The 21,797-nt window shown below is 48.1% G+C and overlaps 1 protein-coding gene across 1 annotated transcript in view; it reads right to left on the reverse strand.

Moving 5' to 3' along the window:
- The window catches only part of TECPR2 (tectonin beta-propeller repeat containing 2), a 107,345-nt gene that overhangs the window by 13,696 nt on the left and 71,852 nt on the right, over positions 1-21,797 (reverse strand). The window contains exon 17 of the mRNA XM_021679855.1: positions 18,186-18,334. Coding sequence (XP_021535530.1) covers positions 18,186-18,334 — 149 coding nt within the window. The remainder of the gene's footprint in view (positions 1-18,185; positions 18,335-21,797) is intronic.

Consider the following 21,797-nt stretch of genomic DNA (forward strand, 5'->3'; position numbering starts at 1 on the left):
CCTTACTCACATTCAAAACTTCATAAAAATGAAAAAAAAAAAGAATGAAGGTTACAAATGTAAAATGGAGCAAATCAGGAATTTAAGATTTAAAAATCATTTGGAAATGTTGAAGAATTAATGTGTAGCTTTGGTGTCCTTCCAAAGACTGTGAGTGTGTGCCCCGCTCCTGCTTATTTTTGTGTCTTTCAGAGATGAGATACAGGGCAGGCATGAGGAGAGAGCACATCCACTTTCTGGAGGTATCCGGTGATTTAATGGCACCCATCAACAGGCTCTGATATTGACAAGTCAAAGAGGCTGCTCACGGCGGAGGTTCCCTTGATCAAGACCTCACGGGGGAAAACCAGGCTACTATCCTGTGTTCTCAAATGATAAACACTCATTACTAATTATCAGCCATAAGACTGTATTTTATTTATTCCAAGCTGCCAGTATTACAGCATAAACCATTACTCTTTCCCATCAATCACGAAATTCTACAGGCAGAACTTACTATGAGATCCTGACCAGACATACAGTTCGAGTGAAGGACTGAAGTTTTCCTGTGATGCAGCCCTCTGCCTGCCCGCCTGGGGCCGCCGGGGCCTGTCCTCAGGTCAAGGGCTTCATCTTAGTTGTCAAGTGCAAAGACGTGCTTCTCAGCTTAGATAACGTGAACTAGAAACGGGACGGGTTCTGTGTTTCCTGGAATGAAGACAAGCTTGTTTTTGAGTTATATACGGGATTTGTTAGCTCTGACTCCAACAGTCTCATGTGGTGGACTCCCCCAAGAACTGGGGCTCCAGCCACTGGATTCCTTGCGGCAAGACTACGGTCCCAGGAGAAACGTTTCTGGCGACCACGTTAAGACTGTAGCCGAGAGTCCCCGCAGCCTGCTGCGCACACCTCTGCCAGCGGAAGCCGCCAGCAGGGGAAAGTGGGCAAACCAGAAGGCATCTACGCTCTCGCCCAGCGACTCACTCCAGAGGCTGGTGGCTCTATCCGACTGAAAGCTTGAAAACCAGACACCAGTATGAACACGCCTATATTTAAAGCACCAGCAGACTCTCCGAGTGAGTGGGGTCCGAGGGTCCGAGGCGTAGACCCTGCTGTCTTTTCTTCCCACTGAGCGTGTGACCCAGGGCGGATCCCCTCCCCCTCGGGCTCTGTGTCCTTGTTCTGAGGGTGAGTCAGATGGCCTGCCTGGCTCCTGACTCGGGGTTTTCGTGCTCTCACGCCGGGACGCAGCCGGTTCCGCCTGCTGTGCCGCATCCTCCGTCCTCGCTGCCCAGAGACCAAGAGGTCTTTGGTTGGAGGCCTGTGGCGCCCTCGGGGCTGCTGCGAACTGCATCCTGGGCAGTCTCATGGGGGCGGCTCTGCTGTGACTTGTTGAACACACCAGGCTGAAGTGTAAGATTTTATCTGAAGAATGAGCTCCATTGCTAAAAATGTTTGACAACTGCTGGCCCAGCCGAGTGAGGCTACCAGAGGCCGGTCCTGGGATTCTGCCCCTGCTTCTCTCCTCCGGCCAGTCGACGGCAAAGCCCGACGCCCTCTCCCCCGTCACTCCCGCACTGGCTCCAGCGATTTCCTACACCTCCGCATCTGGTCTGAAGCAGGACCTGGAATCCAGCGAGTTGCAGCATCTGCTGACAGCAGACAGATGCGCTAAACAGAGCGCTCAGAGGCCGCTTCCCTGGGCAGCTGTCACGTTCTTTCCCTCCCGAGTGGGGGCCGGCGAAGCCGATGGTGGCCACTCCTTCTGTCCACCGCTGGGGACCCTGCCACTGACACCAGCCCGACGCCTAGGCTGTGGTCTGCGTCGGGGCCCCAGTGCTGCAGTGACCCCGGAAGCCCGCAGAAACCATCCAGCTGCACTGGCCCCTAGGTGTCTCTGACAGCTGACCTCACGGCAGCCGCTCAGACGCAGGCCCGCCACCGCGGTCCCTTCCGCCGGCTGCTGCACTGGCAGGCCCTGGGACTGGCCCTGAGAGAGTGATGCCTACAGGACGGGACCCCGTGGCTCTGCCCCTCTGTCTGGCATGCAGGCCCCTCCTGGTGCTCACAGCTGTCTGGGGCACACGCACATCAGGCTGGGACATGGGACAGGTCACACGCCATGCTGGAGATGGACGAGGGCACTGCTGAAGGGCCCAGGCAGCCCACGGTACCTGGCGCTCCTTTATGGGGAATCACAGCCTTCCAGAACGAGGGGAAAGGCGGAGACTCAGCTATCCCGGAGAAGGGTACTATTTCTTAGCAACAGGGTTTGAGGAGGAGCGCTCAAACACAACTCTTGCTCAAATGAGCTACAGGAAAATGGGCAGCATGGGGAAAAAAATAAAGGAAGTGGCAAAAAATTTAGTTTTCCTCAAACTGGGGTTTTTATGTCCAACAGCATCAGACACCATTTTGGGAGGTTTCCCATCTTCACTTCTAGGTTGCCCCGCTGAGTTCACCAAACCCTGGACGTGTAAAGGGAACCCCACCCACCCCTAACCACCACTCAGATTTCTGAGGGCCAAAGGAGCATGGACGGGGGACGTGGGCATCCCCTGAGGGCTGGACCATGGAGTGTGGAGTTGAACTGGGTGCCTCCACCCGGATTCTCAGCACGAGGGTGTCAGAATCAGCTGTGGAGCTTTATTTTTTTTTATTTTTTATTTTTTTAAGGATTTTATTTATTCATTTGACAGAGAGAGACACAGCGAGAGAGGGAACACAAGCAGGGGGAGTGGGAGAGGGAGAAGCAGGCTTCCCGCTGAGCAGGGAGCCCGAGGCGGGGCTCGATCCCAGGACCCTGGGACCATGGCCTGAGCCGAAGGCAGACGCTTAACGACTGAGCCGCCCAGGAGCCCCAACTGTGAAGCTTTAAATCCCATGGCCTCCTGGGCCGGGAAAGCAGAACGAACGCACACAACCATCTCACTCCCTTTGCAACACACAGTGAGAACAAGAGCTCAACAGGCTCAAGCCTCCTCTGCGCTGGGAGAACGAGAGGGCCAGGCAGCCACCTGACCGGGGAAGTGGGAAGGCGTGGGGGAGCAGGAAAGGCCCTAGTGGGCCGAAGGCCGAGGGAGTCCAGCAAAACAGCCCAGCGAGCCACCACCCAGGGAGCCCCAGGCAAAGCTCCTCCCAGCAGCGTGCGCCACTCTCAGAACCAAGACTGCCAACATCCAAGGCTAGCCTCTGCCACACAGAAGACGAGACAGATGCAGAGAACAGGCAACTCCAGGGCATGGAGACCACACAGGAGAAGAAACTTCAGAAACATCCTCGGGGAGACAAAAGGAAGTCTGACAGCGGGAAACAGCAACAGGGACTTCCAGGAACTAAAAACAGGCCCACAAAATCATCCAATGGAGGGACTGCAGGACGAAGCTGAGAGTGTCTTTTAGAAAGTAGGACAAAAGCATAAGAAGAGAAAACAGGAAAGGGAAGAACAGTGGAGGCCGGTTTACGAAGTCCCCAGTACAGAAGCAGGAATCCCCGAGAGAGCAAGTGGAGAAAGGAGGGTAGAGGCAGGAAGCAGATCGCCAACAGGGTAGGAGGATACCAACTCCAGGCTGTAAGGCCTATCAGCACAGAGGCTAAAATACGTCCTCCCTGAGGCGCGTCACTGTTCTGGGAACACTGGGAACAGATCTTATAAACTTCCAGAGAGAAAAGCAGGTTGGATATCAAGGATCAAGGATCAGAATGGCTCAGACTTCTCAACAGCAATGCTGGACACCAGGAGATGATAGAGAAAACCCTTCGAAATTCTAAAGTAAAACAACTCCCAACCCAGACTGCTCTACCCAGCCAAGGCCAAGGGCGAATGTAGGCAAAAGACTTTCAAGTTACTTATCATGAGCTGTTCTCAGGAACCAACTGGAGGATAGAGCTCACCAAAACGAAGAGGAAGACATAGGATCCAGGACAGAGGGGACTCAACATGCGGTGGGGGTGGGGGGCAAAGGGCAATCCGAGGTAGACTGGGTGACCAGGCCAGACGAGGGCCAGCCAAAGCCTCCAGGAGAGATCTCTCCAAGAGGATGAACTGGATGGAACCAGATGTGCCCAAGTGTATGGAGAGGAAATGGAGACAACTGGCATGGGGTTGAATATGTAAAACCACACAGAAAACTAAATGGAAGAACAAGACAATTATCCAATCGAGGGAAAGGAGAGTGGTACAGACAGGAAAATGTAGTGTAGGTTGTTACCCCTGGCTCAGCTGTGAGGAGCATATTCCCTACCCTCGCACCGTGGACGAGAGTAAGGGGCGCTGTGGCAGGCAGGCAGGGGTACAGGATGATGAATTGCTCTGCATCCTTCTCTCCCAGCAGGGAGTCAACAGAAAACACTTAGAGCTAGAAGGATTGAGAAATTGCTCCCTAAGCCATCATTCAGGGATATGAAGCTAAAGGCAAGTAGCTCCCCAGAGAGGGGAAAACAGGTGGGGAGGGTTTCTTGTAGCTTCTTCTAGCTGACGTTAACCTCTGTACTTATGTGTGTGACTTGGATTAAAACCAACCAACCGAGGCGTCGAAGCCCCACTCCAGACCTGTTGAGTTTATCTCCAGGACAGGGACCCACGCCAAGACCTCTGAAAACATGCCTCACGTCGGCCTCACGTGGATCTGATTCTTCACTCTACTGGTTAGGAAATGAAGGGCCGGGCAGTTTGGGCAACTTTCTCAAGGTCACTTGGTCTCATGGAAAAATAGGAGTATTAGTTCAGGTTCTTTTGATGTCAAGTAATAGGCTCTTCCTCTGGTGAGGACAGTCCTGGTTGGTGGGGCCACAGCTGCCTCCCAGAGCACCGCACCCTATCCCCAAGAGCGGAGGCCCCTGCAGGCGGCCAAGGAGAAGGCCACATGCCTGCTTCCTGCTGGGTCTGTCCACGGCACTTGTGTGCAAGACCAGCTGGGAGGGATGCCTCCTGCAGCACTGCTGGCTCAGCAGGACCTGAGTGGGGCCACGAGAGGGCCAGCAGGCACACGCAGGGGGCACTGGACCAGTCCCCGAGAGAAGTTTCCAGGGCTCGCTGCAAAACTTCCTCATTCAGCTCCTGCCCGGATTTGGGCCAGAGGACATCTCGAGTCTTCTCTTCACACAATACGTTCTCTAAACCCTACGGTCCCAGTTCTCATTTGGGTGCTACTAGTATTTAGTGCTGAGGGGCACAAGAAACTAAGGCCTCCCAGTGCTCAGGACCCCAGCCACCAAATGTCCTGTCCAAAGCCCCAAGGGGCAGCACTTTTCCCTAATCAGAAACACCAGGCCAAACCCAGGACTCGCTGGTCACTGGAAATGCCCGCATCTGCAGGACCCAGTTCAAAGACCACACGGGCCACAGAAGCCAGGGTTGGCCACCCGGGGCGATCGGTGTGTCTTTCATGGTTGAGATCATAACCCTACCACACCCTCTTCTTTGGGTCAATGATTGGAGACAGCTTCATGCATTTCTGTTCCCTCTGCAACCCCCAACACAATGTACTGCGGGCTATCCTCGTCCCTGCCATTTCACTGCTTGATACAGGTTTTCAACAGCTCACAGAGGTACAACTAACATACACAAAATGTACACATTTAATGTGTACAACTTGGTAAGTTTTGACATACATATGCACTCAAGAAACCATCCCCATGTTGCTCGTCTGTAAACCCTCCCAACCACCCACTGATCCCCAAGCTACCACTGCTCTCTGTAACCACAGATCAGTCAGCATTCTCTACAGTTTATATAACTTAATCATATAATACGTATGCCTTTCTGTCCGGCTTCTTCACTCAACATAATTATTTCATCAAATTTGGAAACCTTTTGGCCATATTTCTTCAAGTCACCCCCACTCCTCTTTCTCCTCAGGAAGCAACTGCATTTGAACTAGGCCCTGTGAGGCTGTCCCATGCTCACTGATGCTCTGAGTTTCTTCCAGTCTTTTTTCTCTCTGTTCTAGTTTGGATGGCTTCACTGCTGCATCTTTGAGTATACCCTGATCTTTTCTCCTGCAATGTCTACACACTCACCAATCTCATTCAGAGTATTTTCCATTTCAGACATTGTAATTTTTATCCCTGGAAGTGTGACCTAGGTCTTTTTTATAGATCCCCATTTTCTACTTAATGTGTGCAATCTTTCCCCCACTATCTAGAACGTAAAGGGTAAAGTTACAACAACTGTTTTAATGCCCTATGAATTTTATCATCTGGATCATTTCTGGGTCAGCTTCTGTTGATGGATTTACCTCCCTTCACTGTAGGTGATATTCTCCTGTTTCTGTTTGCCTCGTGAGTCCTGATCAGATGTAAGACAATGTGAATTTTACCTTGTTGGTGCTGGATACTTTCATAATTTATAAACATTCTAGAGCTTTGTTCTGGGATACCGCTAAGTTACTTGGAAATAGTCTGATCCTTCCAGGTCTTGCTTTTAAGCTCTGGTCACCAGTATTAAAGTTGCGTTCAGTATAGGGCTGATTGTGCCCCATTATGAGGCCAAACGCTCTCGTATGACCCAATTACGGATGGATAGGACTTAGGAGGCTTCCTACTCTGGATGATGAGATCAGGAACTACTCCTGGCTCTGCCTGAGCTCCCGGGCATGCTCCCTCTAATGCTTCCAGGTGGTTCTCTGGCCCTGGTTGGTTCCTCAGCTGAAGCCCTGTGGGGCTCTGCAGCTCTGCAGTCCCTGCCTCAAGGTCCTGCCTCCTGGGCCTCCCACATGCCAGAGCCACGCCCTCAACTCAAGGAGCAGGCTGGGCTCTGCCAGCCCCTACCTGGGGTCTCCCTCCCTGTGCAACAGCTTGGCAACCATGGGGTTCTCATTTGTTTCCTATTTCTCAGGGGTCACTGTCCTTCATTGTCTGACATCCAAAGTCTTGAAAACCACTGTTTCACACAATTTGTCTGGCATTTTAGTTACTTCAGGCAGGAGGGTAAATCTGGCTCCTGTTACTCTGTATTGGCTGGAAGCAGAAGTTTATTTAACCGGTCTAAAGCTTCAGATTTCATGTCCAAGTGATGATCCCTACTGTATATGGACTGTGTCCACTGTGTACATGGATTGTGCAAGGTATCTTATCTATGTATCACGTATTTTAACTTAAGAGAGGGCTACTTACAAATGTCAGCTATCAGTCTCGCTAGAAGAAGAGCATTTGAAAGACAACATTCTAGAGCTTATCCAGGATTCACAGACGTCAGAGCATGCGCCAGGCAGCAGGTAACTCAGAGAGTGTGAGCACGTATGTGGAAGGACACTGAGAGAGGCTGGAACAAAATGGGGATTTCAGAGGGAGGCAACATTACTCACTACTGTGCCCAAATCCATCGGGTTTCCCGAGGCCCCACTCTTGGAGGTAAGTATTTCCTCCACACAGACAAAAAGTATTTTTGAAGGAGTATTTTAGGTTTTTTTACTCTCCTGACTCTGCTGGAAAGTAAAGGAGGTGAATTAACATTTACTATGCGTTTTCTTTGTGCCGGTTACTTTATACACATTATCGAATACCTGCCTGTCCCCGCCCAAGCTTTATTACGACAATTTTGAATCATACAAAAAACATGAAAGAATTCTACCGGAAACACCCATACACTCACTACCAATAACACTTTACTGTGCATGCCTGTTCATGTATCCACCCGTCTGTCTATCCGCCCAGCAGTCCATCTTGCTTCTGCAAGTGTCTCAAAGAGAGCTGCAGACATCAGCAGAGTCTCTCCTAAATCCTTCAACATGCAAATCATCAACTATAGTCAGTATTAGTTCACGTTCTCTCTTGAGAACTGTTTACATACAGTAAGTGTATGGACCATAGGCATGCCATTCCATCAGTGTTGACAACTGTCATCCCCGGGGAAGTAGCCTCAAGCCCCTGCCAGTCATCCCCCCCCGCCGCCCCCATGTCCCCCAGGCAACCATGGGTCTGATTTCTGCCATCAAGATCCGTTCAGTTTGACCTGTTCCAGAATCTCCTGTAACTGGAGCCACACAGGAGCCATACAACCTGTAGCTGTCGTGGGCCTGCTGCCGCCTCTGTTAAGCAGTCAAAGGCCAGCTCCAAAGCCACTAGGGCCACCCCTCCACTGGGAACAACTGTCCTTATCAACATTCACCAGGACATGATCTTTTTTTTGGTAAAGATTTATTTATTTACTATTTGAGAGAGAGAGGGAGAGAGAAAGCATGAGCAGGAGGGGCAGACGGAGAGGGAGAGAGAATCCCAAGCAGACTCGCCGCTGAGCAGGGAGCCCGATGCGGGGCTCGATCCCACGACCCTGAGAGCATGACCTGAGCCGAAACCAAGAGTCAGACGCTTAGCCCACTGCACCACCCAGGCGCCCCTCACCAGGACATGATTTTAAACGGCTTTTCAAAGTACATCCTTAATTATTTATAACAACTGCCACTGTCACCATTTGCTAAGTGGACTCTCCACAAGGCGGGTGCTGCACCTGCTTCACTCACCACACACAGCCTCGCTGCACCAGCAGAAGAGTCAGTTCACACTGCTATTGTGACAACAAATAGCTTTGGGAACATATTTGATTATTTCCTAAGATTGAGTCTTATTTAGATTATTCAGAGTTATGAACTACTTATTCTGTAAGTAGTATAAGTCCATTGCCAGATTTTCAGAAAACAAAGGTAAACAAAAGGAAGAAAAAAATCAGCCACAATAGCACCTCCCGGATGTAACCCTTATCATTTGCTGTGTATCTTTACAGAGTTTTCAGCGTATACATCATTTTTTTAGAACTAAAATAGTATCATTTTTTTTAAAGATTTATTTATTCATTTGAGAGAGCGAGAATGAGAGAGAGTACATGAGAGGGGGGAGGGTCAGAGGCAGAAGCAGACTCCCCGCTGAGCAGGGAGCCCGATGTGGGACTCGATCCCGGGACTCCAGGATCATGACCTGAGCCGAAGGCAGTTGCTTAACCAACTGAGCCACCCAGGCGCCCTAAAATAGTATCATTGAACATGTTTTGTAACTGACATTTTTATTCCACAATGTGCTGTGAGCATTTCTCCATGGGAATAAAAACTCTTCTGTGGAGTAATGTGGCAGAGTTATGGTGGAGTTCCCTGAATAAACACATCACAGTTTAACTCAGCTCCTTCATAGCAAATCCTAGTAACATCCCTCCTACAGAGCAGAGACCTCCTAGACACTAAACATGTAACTAGCAATGACTTTTTCGGTCTCTTATTAAAAACAGGGACTCTCAAATGGGATTCTGTCTGCTGCTCTGGCATGTAAAGCTGTGTGTGTGTCCCTGTCCCAGAGGACGATACCCCCCACTGCTCCAGGGGGACGAGCTATGTTGGGAAGGTCCAATGAGGAACGAGGCTGACTTGCTGCACAGTGCTGTGCATTTGCACGAGAGGGATCTAGCCCATGGCCTCCCCAGTGAGGCGACAGGGATCTGGTTTCATTACCCCCAAGGCCTACTAACACTTTTATTTCAGGAGAGAACACTAGTCATCAATCAGAACACCCCAAAATTCTTAGAAGTAGGTGCTCGGCTGTACCCACAGAGCTTGGCTTTGGGCTGTGGGTGCCCCCTCCTTCCACTGTCTGTCCCCCGCTGAGAGTGACCTGTGCTAGGACGGTGGGTGTCACGAGAGGGTGCAACGAGGGAGACTGTCATCAGGGCTGCTCAGCTGTGCCTTCAGTGAGGGGTAAGGACAGTGAAATCTCCTTGGACTGCTCTCTGCTCTGCTGTCCTGAAATGACTTTCATCTTGATGAATCGACAGAAGGCTCAGTTCAGGCGGGGTCTCCTCTAATGCTAACCCGTCTCTAACGAAAGCTTTCCTGCTGTTAAGTGTGAACTTTTCCAAAGATCTCGATGCGCAAAGTTACAGATCCCTACTGGCAGGTCTGGGGGCATGGCATTCTTACAAGTATTATCTATTATCATGCTTATATACTTATTTTATTGTTTTGTTGTTCATACAGCTAAAAATACCAAAGCACCTGAATGTAGATAATTTTTTAAATACTAGTTTGGCCATTTGCCAGACACAGCTATCATCCAGGCAGAGTAAATGAGCCCTGGAGAACCCATGAGCAGTCCACACAGAAGGGTGGGCCGCAGCCTCACTCCATGGGAGGCACAGCACCAGGGGTCAGGAAAGAGCAGTCTGTTCAGGACACAGAGAGGGGACAGGAGGTGGAGGGGAGTGAGCGGGCAGGTAAAGAAGCCCCGTCTGAAAGGAGAAGTGGGGCCAAACTGGGGCGGGCGCAACCAGACGCTTCTCTTCTTTTCCTGGGGCCCTCGGTGCCCACAGTCAGGTGAGAGGTCACCTCATCGACTGAGCTTGCTTTCGCACTACCTCTAACATGGACAGAACATTCTCTCACTAAAGCAAAAATGCCCAAAAAAATCCTAAACACAACTATAAATATCTTCTCCAAACCCTTCCGTATGTTTGTAAGTCTGAAAACTGAGTCATTTGTTTTGAGTACTTTGTGAAAACTTCACCCCAAAACTACTACACGGGGGAGGTTTTCACTAGGCATGAGAACAGGAAACAGAAACGGAGTCGGCGCTAACTGTGAAGGATTTCTGGTGCTTCGCTCCGTTGTGCCCGTTAGCATCTATGACCCGCCTCCCTCTGTGTCCACTGCGAACACATCCTACATGCTGGCCAGGAAGCCCAAGTTGAAGAATGAATAAAAAATACAGTGGGAAGAGGTCAATCATGATCGCAACATGGAAACCCCGTTTAAACTCTAATGCTCGGATCCAACCACACAGTCCTGATTTTCTAAACCCTTCCGGTGAAGCGTCATCTCCCCACTGCCACACTCATCTTGTCAGGCCCTCTGCAACTGAGTGGTGGGTCCCAGCTGCCCAGGAGAGGCAGGCCCCGCCGACTATCAGAGCGCGGCGGGCCTGGAGCCCGGTCTCGGCTTGCTCACTCACTAGGGCTGTGGTTCTGCCCAGTCACTTGCCTGTCCCCAGTCACATGCTTCCTGTGCCAAGTGGGGAGAGCCACTCCTGACTCCTACGTCCTGTGGTAAATTCAGGACTACGGCAGCTCAGGCTGGTATAAAAGCCTGGGCAAATGTAAAGTCTGACTTTTTTCCCACAGGAACCAATTTGAAAAGCATTTTCTATCTTCAAATTCCACAGAAAGTGAATGTCTTCTCCAGTGCACTAAAAGCTAACTGAGTCTGAAAACGTGGCTCCGTTCAGGGGAATTCCTTGGAATAGTTAGTGTTTAACAGCCCATTTAGCAATCATTACTTTATTCAGAGCACAGCTGAGGCCCTTTCATGTGAATTTGCTCTATTTGGCCATTTTCCTGGGCAAAGCTGTTAATCGCTACAGTCAATAGAGCACTCCAAGTAAAGCTCTCTCTCCCCAATTTGAGCTCCACTTCCTGGAGGCTATTCTAGAAGCTAAACAGAGAAAGCAAGAGCAATTCGTAGGTTCACAGAGTCTCTGATGTAACCCTATGGCTGAGCCATAACTCAGCCAGGTGCCCGAGTGGCCCATGGCCGCAGACAGGGGCCCAAGCGAGGCAAGGCTAGCTGGAGCCCACACTGGTAGCAGCTTGCTGTCTGGCACCTCCCCCCCACCCCCCCGGGTCTCCCACATCCGGGCCTTCAGCTTGATGGGCAAAGGCTGAGGCAGGCACCAGCCCACTCCAGCCCTCTGACACCACACGCCCTGCAGACCTCACTCTCACTCTCAGCAGCCCTCCACTGATGCTGGCATGGCCCTGTGCTGGGACTCTGCACACCTTTCCAGCCACTCTAGGTCTTCTACAGCATGTGATAATGTGACAAATACTGCTGGGAACTCTCAGAGCAATGTTACTAGCAAGCAGAACACTGTGCACAACAAGTTGTGGAAGAACAAGGCTTACAGTGAAAACGGAGGCACTCAGGAACAGAAAAATAAGAGAGAAAAATCAACAAAACCAAAAGACATTTTTTGAAAGCATCAACAAAATTGACAACTTTTAGCTCTGCTGACTAAGGAAAAAAGAGGGAAAGCTCAAACTACTAAAATCATAAACAAAAGAGGGAACATAACTATCAATCTCATAGAAATAAAAAGGATTATAAGGTGATACTATGAACTGGATGCCAATAAATTAGGTAATATCGATGAAATGAACAAATTGCTAGAAAGACAAACTACTCAAATTGAATCAAGAAGAAACAGAAAATTCTAAGTGGACCTATAATAAGTGAAGAGACTGAATCAGTAATCAAAACACATCTCACAAAGAAAAGCCCAGGCTTACACTGAGGAATTGTAAAAATGCTTAAAGAATAATTAACACCAATCCTTCAGAAACTCTTCCAAAAAACAGGAGGAAGAAACACTTCTCGACTCATCCTACGAGGCCAGCATTATCCTGAGAGCAAAACCAGACAAACACATGACAAGAAAAGAAAACCAAAGACCAATCTCTCTCATGGACACAGAAATCCATGACAAAATACTGGCAGGCCAAATCTAGGACCATATATATAAAAGATTATATAGCACGACCAAGTAGGATTTATCCCAGAAACAAAAGGTGGTTCAGCATACAAAAGTCAATCAATACAACACTTCATATTAATAAAGGAAAAAAGCCCACAGAATCATCTCAGTAGACGTAGAAAAAGCACTTGACATAATCCAACATCTTCCATGGAAAAAAAAAACATTCAACAAACTAGGAATAGAAAGGAGCTTTTTTTTTTTTTTTTTTTAAAGATTTTATTTCTTTATTTGAGAGAGAGACACAGCGAGAGAGGGAACACAAGCAAGGGGAGTGGGAGAGGGAGAAGCAGGCTTCCCGCTGAGCAGGGAGCCCGATGCGGGGCTCAATCCCAGGACCCTGGGATCATGACCTGAGCCGAAGGCAGATGCTTAACGACCGAGCCACCCAGGCGCCCCGAAAGGAGCTTCTTCAGTCTGAAAAGGGCATCTATAAAAAATGCACAGCTAATATCATTATTTAATGGTGAAAGAATGAATGTTTTCTCCCTAAGATCAGGAACAAAATGAGCATGTCTGTTCTTGCCACTTCTTAACACAGTACAGGAGGCTCCAGCCAGGGTAATTAAATAAGAAAGAGAAGTAAAAGGCATCCAGATAGGAAAGGAAGAAGTAAAATTATCTCTATTTGTAGATAACATGATTTTGTATATAAGAAATCCTAAGGAATCCACAAAAAAGTTATTAGAAGAAATAAATAAGTTTAGCAAGTTTTCCAGATCAATATACAGAAACTTAATCCTAGCAATGAACAAACTGAAATGGAATTGAGAAGACAATTCCGTTCACAATAGCATCAGAAAGAATAAATGACTTAGAAGTACATTTAACAAAAGTAGTTAAAAAAAAAACAAAACAAAACACATACTCTGAAAACCACACAACTGCCGAAAGAAATTAAAGAAGATCTAAATAAGTGCAAAGATAGCTCATGTTCATGGATTGGAAGATTTACTTCTATGAAGATGGCAAGACTTCCCTCAAGTGATCTACAGATTCACACAATTCCTATAAAAATTCCAGTGGGCATTTTTTTGCAGAAATTGACAAACTGATCCTAAAATTCATACGGATATGCAAAGGACCCAGAGTAGCCAAAACAATCTTAAAAAAGGAAAATCACTTCCTGATTTTGAAATTTATAACAAAGCTGAATAATCAGGACAATGGGGTACTGGCATAATGATAGACATACAGATCACAGAAATAGAACTAAAGTAAAAAATCCTCGGGGCGCCTGGGTGGCTCAGTTGGTTAAGCAACTGCCTTCGGCTCGGGTCATGATCCTGGAGTCCTGGGGTCGAGTCCCGCATCGGGCTCCCTGCTCGGCGAGGAGCCTGCTTCTCCCTCTGACCCTCCCCCCTCTCATGTACTCTCTCTCATTCTCGCTCTCTCAAATAAATAAATCTTTAAAAAAAAAAATCCTTAATTTATGATTCATTGATTCTGATAGCCCTCGAAGACCATGTAATGGGAAAAAAATAGTCTTTTTAATAAATGGTGCTGGTATAATTGGATATCCATGTGTAAAAGAATGAATTTGGACACCTACCTTACACCATATACAAAAATTAACTGAAAATAAATCAAACATTTAAATATAAGGGCTAGGGGGCACCTGGGTGGCTCAGTCAATTAAGCGTCTGCCTTCAGCTCAGGCCATGATCCCAGGGTTCTGGGATTGAGTCCTATATTGGGCTCCCTGCTCAGCAGGGAGTCTGCTTCTCCCTCTACCTCTCTTCCTTCCCCCTGCTCGTGTGCTCTCTCTCTCGCTCAAATAAATAAAATCTTAAAAAAAATACATATAAGGGCTAGAACTGTAAGACTTCTAAAAAAACACAGCTGCAAATCTTCATGACCTTGGATTAGGCAACAGTTGTGCATACGTCATCAAAGGCATATGTAAAGCGTATATCTGATAAGGGTCTAGTATCTAGAATACCTAAAGAACTCTTATAATTCAATAATTAAAAGACAAGGGGCGCTTGGGTGGCTCAGTTGTTAAGCGTCTGCCTTCGGCTCAGGTCATGGTCCCAGGGTCCTGGGATCGAGCCCCGCAGCGGGCTCCCTGCTCCGCGGGAAGCCTGCTTCTCTCTCTTCTGCTCCCCCTGCTTGTGTTCCCTCTCTCGCTGTGTCTCTCTCTGTCAAATAAATTAATAAAATTAAAAAAAAATAATTAAAAGACAAACAGCCCAGTTGAAAAATGGATACATAGTTCTCCAAAGAAGATATACAAATAACCAATAAGCACATGAAAAGATCTTCAACATCATTAGTCATTAGGGAAATGAAAGTCAAAACCATGAGATACCATTTTTACACCTATCAGGATGGCTAGAATAAAAACATTGGGCAAGAAAAATTTTTGGTGAGGATGTGGAGAAACTAGAACCCTCATAGATTACTGGTGAGATGTAAAATGATGCAGCCACTGTGGAAAACCATTCGTTTGTTCGTTTGATTTTATTTTTAAGTAATCTCTACACCCAATGTGGGGCTCAAACCCACAACCCCAAGATCCAGAGTCATGTGCCCCATCAGCTGAGCCAGCCAGCTGCCTCAGGTCCTTAAACATTTAAAACATACATTCACCATCTGACCCTGCAATTCCCTTTAAAGGTATATACCCAGTAGAACTGAAAACATAACTCCACACAAATACTCATCCACAAATGTTCACAGCAGCCCACACATGGGTACAACCCGAATGTCCATCACCTGATGAATGGATAAGCAAAATGTCCATCAACACGACGGAATATTATTCAGTCATAAAAAGGAACAAAGTACTGATATGCTACAACATGCTATGGTATTTCTTTTCTTTTTTTTTTTTTTTTAATTTATTTATTTGACAGAGAGAGAGCACAAGCAGGCAGAGCAGCAGGCAGAGAGAAAGGGAGAAGCAGGCTCTCTGCTGAACAGGGAGCCCGATGCAGGGCTCGATTCCAGTACCCTGGGATCATGACCTGAGCCGAAGGCAGCCACTTAACCGACTGAGCCACCCAGGTGCCCCCCCCATGCTGTGGTACTTCTAACGGTGACGCTAAGTGAAAGACGGCAGACAAAGATAGCCACGTACTGTACTATTCCATTTATATAAAACAGGCAAATCCAGGAACAGGCAAAGGCATAAACAGAGAAAGGAGATGAATGGCTGAGGGAACTGGAGGTTCCAGGAGAAAAGGGAGTAACTACTAATGAGTATGGGTTTTCTTTTTGGGGTGATGAGAAAGTTCTGGAACTGGACAGTAGTGATTGTTGCTCAACTTTGTGACTATACTAAAAACCCCTGAACTATACACTATGAAAAAGGTGAATTAGAACTCTTTTTTTGTTTGTTTTTTGTTTTCCAGGCTCTCCGCTGAGCAAGGAGCCCGATGCGGGACTCGATCCCAGGACCCTGGGATCATGACCTGAGATGAAGGCAGACGCTTCACCGACTGAGCTCCCCAGGCATCCCACAATTTTTTGTTTTTTTTTAAGTAGGCTCTATGCCTAGTGTGGAGCCCAACATGGGACTTGAACTCACGACTCTGAGCTCAAGAGTCAGACACTTCACCGACTGAGCCACCCAGGTACCCCTGAATGATAACTCTTTTTTTTTTTTTTAAAGATTTTTTTATTTATTCGACAGAGAGAGACAGTGAGAGAGGGAACACAAGCAGGGGGAGTGGGAGAGGGAGAAGCAGGCTTCCCCCGGAGCAGGGAGCCCGATGCGGGGCTCGATCCCAGGACCCCGGGATCATGACCTGAGCCGAAGGCAGACGCTTAACGATTGAGCCACCCAGGTGCCCTGAATTATAACTCTTAAAAGAATTAATATAAAGCTCTTAGAAAAAAAAAAGGAATGTGTTAGCAATGACGTATCAAAGGGCTCAGGTAACAAGAAGGTGCCTTGCATAAAAAGCATTTCAGAATGATAATGACACTAGCCACCCGCTGGCCTGTCTCTCATCACCATGACCCAGCAGTGTGCAGCAATGCCAGTGACCACAGGCTCCCCTCTGCCGGGTGGCCTGCTCCCGCAGTGCTGTTCTTAGTGCACCGCTGTACGCAGAGAAGGGAGCGTGCATCCTAGTTCGGTACGTGTGACCTCGAGTTTGCACCGTGCTTTCTGATCCACGAGATGCCGTCCCTGACATTATTCTACTCACTCTTCCCTCAGTCCCATGAGCGAGGAAGACCTACCAGTGAGGACACAGAGCTTCTCTGGGGCCATGACCGCTAACTGGCGGCCTGCAAGAACTCTGACCTGACCCCGGGTTCCACTGTAGGCCTCCCAGCACACGGCCCATGTCTGATGGGAGAACTGGCCCTGCGCCTTGCTCCTCGATTTCTGTCGCCCCATCCCTGGGGGTTCACGATGTCCAAAATGTCGATGATCATGAACACAGGCATTTACTCAAATGCTTGATTTACTGCCTGTCTCCATTCAAGCATTTGTTTGTTTGCCCTGCTGCCGCCTCTGCAGATGGCAACTTCGTTGTTTTTTTTTTTAGGATTTTATTTATTTTTTTAAAGATTTTATTTGACAGAGAGAGACACAGCAAGAGAGGGAACACAAGCAGGGGGAGTGGGAGAAGGAGAAGCAGGCTTCCCGCGGAGTAGGGAGCCCGATGTGGGGCTCAATCCCAGGACCCTGGGATCATGACCTGAGCCGAAGGCAGCTGCTTAATGACTGAGCCACCCAGGAGCCCCAGATTTTATTTATTTGAGAGAGAGAGTGAGCCTGAGCATTAGCAGGGGAAGGGCCAGAGGCAGAGGGAGAAGCAGACTCCCCGCTGAGCAGGGAGCCCTACTTGGGGCTCAATCCCAGGACCCTGAGATCATGAGCTGAACCGAAGGCAGACGCTTAACCAACTGAGGCACCCAGGCGCCCCGGCAACTTTGTTTTTTCCAAAAAAGTCACAAAGTAGGGGCTAGCAGGAGTTGGAGCAGATAACTCTCATGAAATTACAGCGTCTTAATTATAAATTTTAACAGAAATGTACCTAGTATAGCAACCAGGCCGATTAGATCTTTAAGGGTAATTAAATAGTGCCCTAAAATCAGGCTTCTGCTTCTGATATGAATGGTGGAACGGTTAAAAGAAGAAGAAAAACATTTAGAATACATGGTAAATTGAAATAAGGCAGGGGTGGGGGAGGGGACAGGGCAGAGGGGATGGGAAACAGAATTTCAACCAACCAGGAAAGACATTCACAAAATGCTGATAACAGATTGTCTCCATGACAAGATTTTAAGTGACTTTTAATTTCTTTGCTATACTTCTGGGTACTGTTTGATTTTAATTTTATTTATTTATTTATTTTTAAGTAAGCTCTATGCCCAGCATGGGGCTTGAACTCACAACCCCGAGATCAAGAGTTGTATGCTCCACCGACTAAGCCAGCCAGGTGACCCTGATTTTATTTTTTTAAAAAACAATGTTCGTTTTGTAAAAAGTTAAAAATTTTGAGAGGAAAAAAAACCTTAAGTGCTGAGATCATCTTTAATGATGCGTTCAGTTGAAATTCCATGACTGGGATGCCAATGAGTGAGCACACGCTGGGGGCGTACCCTGTTCCCTGGACACACGCCTCTGCCCCCACTTGCTGGGAGGCCTACACAAGCGGGTGCGGCCCCATCTCCAGGAACCGTGTTCTGACAGCTTGTCTCATGGAGAAGCAGCTTGCTATCAGTTCAGTTTTGCTTACCTGGACAGGTGGCTCAATCATTATCCAGGCTGGAAGCATCAGACTGGGATTGAGAGGCTGGGTTCCCACTCGGAAGTAAACTCCACCCCTGGAATCACAGGCCCAGATGTGCTGATTTCCACATGCCAAGCTTGTCAGTTTTACAGCTCCTGTAGACAAATAAAGGAAAAGTCCACACACTAATTACTTTTGTAAAATGACGAATCCTTCGTTTAATCTATGGACTTTGGTTTTATCCTTCAAAGGAAGAGGATGAGGCTGCACTTGCGGTCGCCCCTGTTGTCTGAGGGTAGCATAGGTCAGGGGGGTTGGCGAGGCCTCCGGCTGCCCCGCCACCTGCCAGGCACCACATGGAGGCTCGCCTGCCCCATAGGCAAAGCAGTCAGGATGCTGTCAGCACGGGGCCCCGAGCCAAGAAACGCAGGGTTAGTATCTGTGTGGGCCTCATCTTAGCTTCACCACGTAAGCGCATACCACCAGCAAATTCTGCCTCTGGGGAGAGGAACTCCTCTTTATTGGGAATCCTGACCCTGAGAATTCGTATGAAGTAGCTACATCTCCTAGAATCTTCATGTTTCTGTTCACATTTCTCCTGGTTGATTAAACCAATTTTAAGAGAAAAGGAAATGGGAGGAGGCTTTAAGGAGAAATTACACTTGATTAATAGTCTACCTGGCAGAGCAGCTGCTGTGGGACAGGGAGCAGCTAAGTCTGACAGCCTCACTTCAAGCCCTGCACCAGTGACGCGAGGTGACTTACTAGCTCAGGTCACACTCGAGGTCGTCGGGACTCAGACACAAAGACTTGCCCCAGGTCCCAGGGCGAGGATGATGCTAAGCCAGGAGGCAAAGGTCTGAACCCAGGCCAGCCTGACTCCTCCACACCAGCCATCTGCCCTCTGGGACGCCAGTGAATGCACAGATTGGATGTTCCGTTCAGTCAGTTTTGACAGATGAATAACCCAGGGAACCAACGTCCTGTCAAGTTATAGAACATTTTCATCACACCGGGAAGTTCCCCTGGGCCCCTCTGTGTCAATCCCCTTGGTTCCGAGGCACCCACTTTTCTGATTTCTATCAGCATGGGTCAGTTTAGTCTGGTCTAGAGGTCCACATAAACAATCACAGGCAGGCTCTCTCTGGGCTGTGTCTCTGTCGCTCCGTGGAACGTGTGCAGGATTCGTCCCCAGTGTCACTTCTTTATGTTGTGAGCATTACTCCCCTGCACGCCAATACCGCAGTTTACCCAGCCCCCTGGCAATGGACATCTGGGCCGTGTCCACTTCCTGCCTTTAGGAGTAAAGCTGCTACAGTCACTCCTATAGAAGACTTTTTTGTGAGCATGTGTTGTTTTTCTCGAATGGTACCTAAGAATGAAGTGCAGGGCCACAGGGTGGGCGTACACTTGCCATCCTGCACACCCACCAGCTGTGCATGCCGCTGCCCACATGCTGCTACCCTTACCAGCACCTGGTCTTGCCCCCTTTTTCACATCGGCCATTCTAAGAGGTGTGAAGAGGTATCTCGTCATGGTTTTAACTTGCATTTCCCTGTTAACCAATGATGCTGAGAATCTTTTAACGTGCTTATGGGGCATAACTTGCTTACTGGGTATATCTTCTTCTGTGAAATGCCTATTCAAGTCTTTTGCGCATTTTTCAAACTGAATGGTCTTTTTTTTTTTAAATATATATTTTTTAAGATTTTATTTATTTATCAGACAGAGAAAGACAGAGGCAGGCAGAGGGAGAAGCAGGCTCCTTGCTGAGCAAGGAGCCCGATGTGGGACTCGATCCCAGGACCCTGGGATCATGACCTGAGCTGAAGACAGACGCTTAACCGACTGAGCCACTCAGGCGTCCCTGAATGGTCTGTCTTTTGATGACTGAGTTAGAGGCTTTCTTTGTATACTCTGGATACAAGTCTTTTTGTCAGACATACTCTTTGTGCCTCTTTTCTCCCGGTCCGTGGCTTGCCTTTTCATTTTCTTGACAGTGTTTTTCGCTGAGTTTGTAATTGCAGTGGGTCATTCTGACTTTAAAGCAGGGGGAGAAGGTGGTGCAGCTACGCCCCGTGGCCGTGCTCCTGTCAGCCAGCTCACAGTTGTCACTGCGAGTGAATGGAAGCCCACGGATCTGTGCTGAGGCCCAGGCACGGACCCTGCTATGTGGAAATCCTGTCCGGTGCCTTCAGTTAGGACACCAGCTGGAAAGTATTCACTGACCACTACATGAACAATTCTCGGTATTCCTCTGTGCATACACTGAAGTTAACTGTAGTTTTTCCTTCCTCTTTTACAGAATATCTTACCAGGGAGTTCGAATGGACTTCCCAGAGCTCTAACATTACATAGTGAAAGACTGGTACCAATCAAAATACACTACCTTCAGCAGGAAATTACAGAAATAGCTGAGAAACAAATGCTAATTTTAAAATGTTAAATGACAATTAATTTTATGCTGGAGTCTTCAATCCGCCCTACTAGGAACTCTAGGCAATAGTGGACGGCGAGAACAGTTAGATGGTGACAAAGGTACACCGGGCCAGCATCTCCGACAGCAGTGACTAACGCCACTGCCACCAGAACACGCAGCTCATATTCCAGGAATATTCTTTCAGGACAAAAGTAAAGGCAACTAGAATACACATTCGGAAGTGAAGAGACAGGTCAAAGATGAAGACGTTTAACTGAAGGCTGCAGTTTCCCACCTCACAGAGGGCCCCCCAGGCTGCCTGAATCCAGACAGTACATGAGATTGCTCTGCAGAGATGCTCAGGACAGGGGGAGAGACTCCTGCACTCCCCAAACACTCCACACTGCCCTTCGGTCCCTGCGAGTTAGGCGGGGCCCGTCGCTAGTCTGGACAATGGGCTGTGACAGGCAGAAGCGACTTCTGCACTGAACCATAAGAGAGCTGGCAAGGGGCCTTTCAGCTGTCCCTGCTATGGTGAACAACCCAGGGAAGCCACAGGGCTCAGCAGCAGGGCCAGCAAACTGCCACCCAAGGGACACAATCCTAAGGGACTAGGAGCCAAAGGTTGAGAGCCAACTTTGTGGCAGCAGGGAAGCAACATTATATGAAGTCACTGACATTTTGGGCCCATTACTACGTGACCAGCCTGATGAACACAGACACACTACAATTTTCTTGCCTTTCCCTGTTGTTTTTTCTATTTATTAATTACTTTATTCAACAAAGGAGACATTTTCCCTTTAGGATTATTTTTCAGCATATATTTTAGGATAAAAAGTAACATTTATTTGGTGTTTTACTATTTACAAAACACTTTTCTGCATAAATTACTGCCTAATATAATTCTATTTGTTACCTAAAGGCAAAAACTGACACTAAATATTTCCTCATTAAATGCTATGACCAGAGGGGGCGCGTGGGTGGCTCAGTTGGTTAAGCAACTGCCTTCGGCTCAGGTCATGATCCTGGAGTCCCGGGATCGAGTCCCACATCGGGCTCCCTGCTTAGCAGGGAGTCTGCTTCTTCCTCTGACCCTACCCCCTCTTGTGCTCTCTCTCTCTCAAATAAATTAAAAAAAAAAAAAAAAAGAAAATCTTAAAATGCTGCGACCAGATAAATTACAAACTGCATTAGTTTGC

This window comes from Neomonachus schauinslandi, chromosome 9 (genome assembly GCF_002201575.2).
Source record: "Neomonachus schauinslandi chromosome 9, ASM220157v2, whole genome shotgun sequence".
NCBI lineage: Eukaryota > Metazoa > Chordata > Mammalia > Carnivora > Phocidae > Neomonachus > Neomonachus schauinslandi.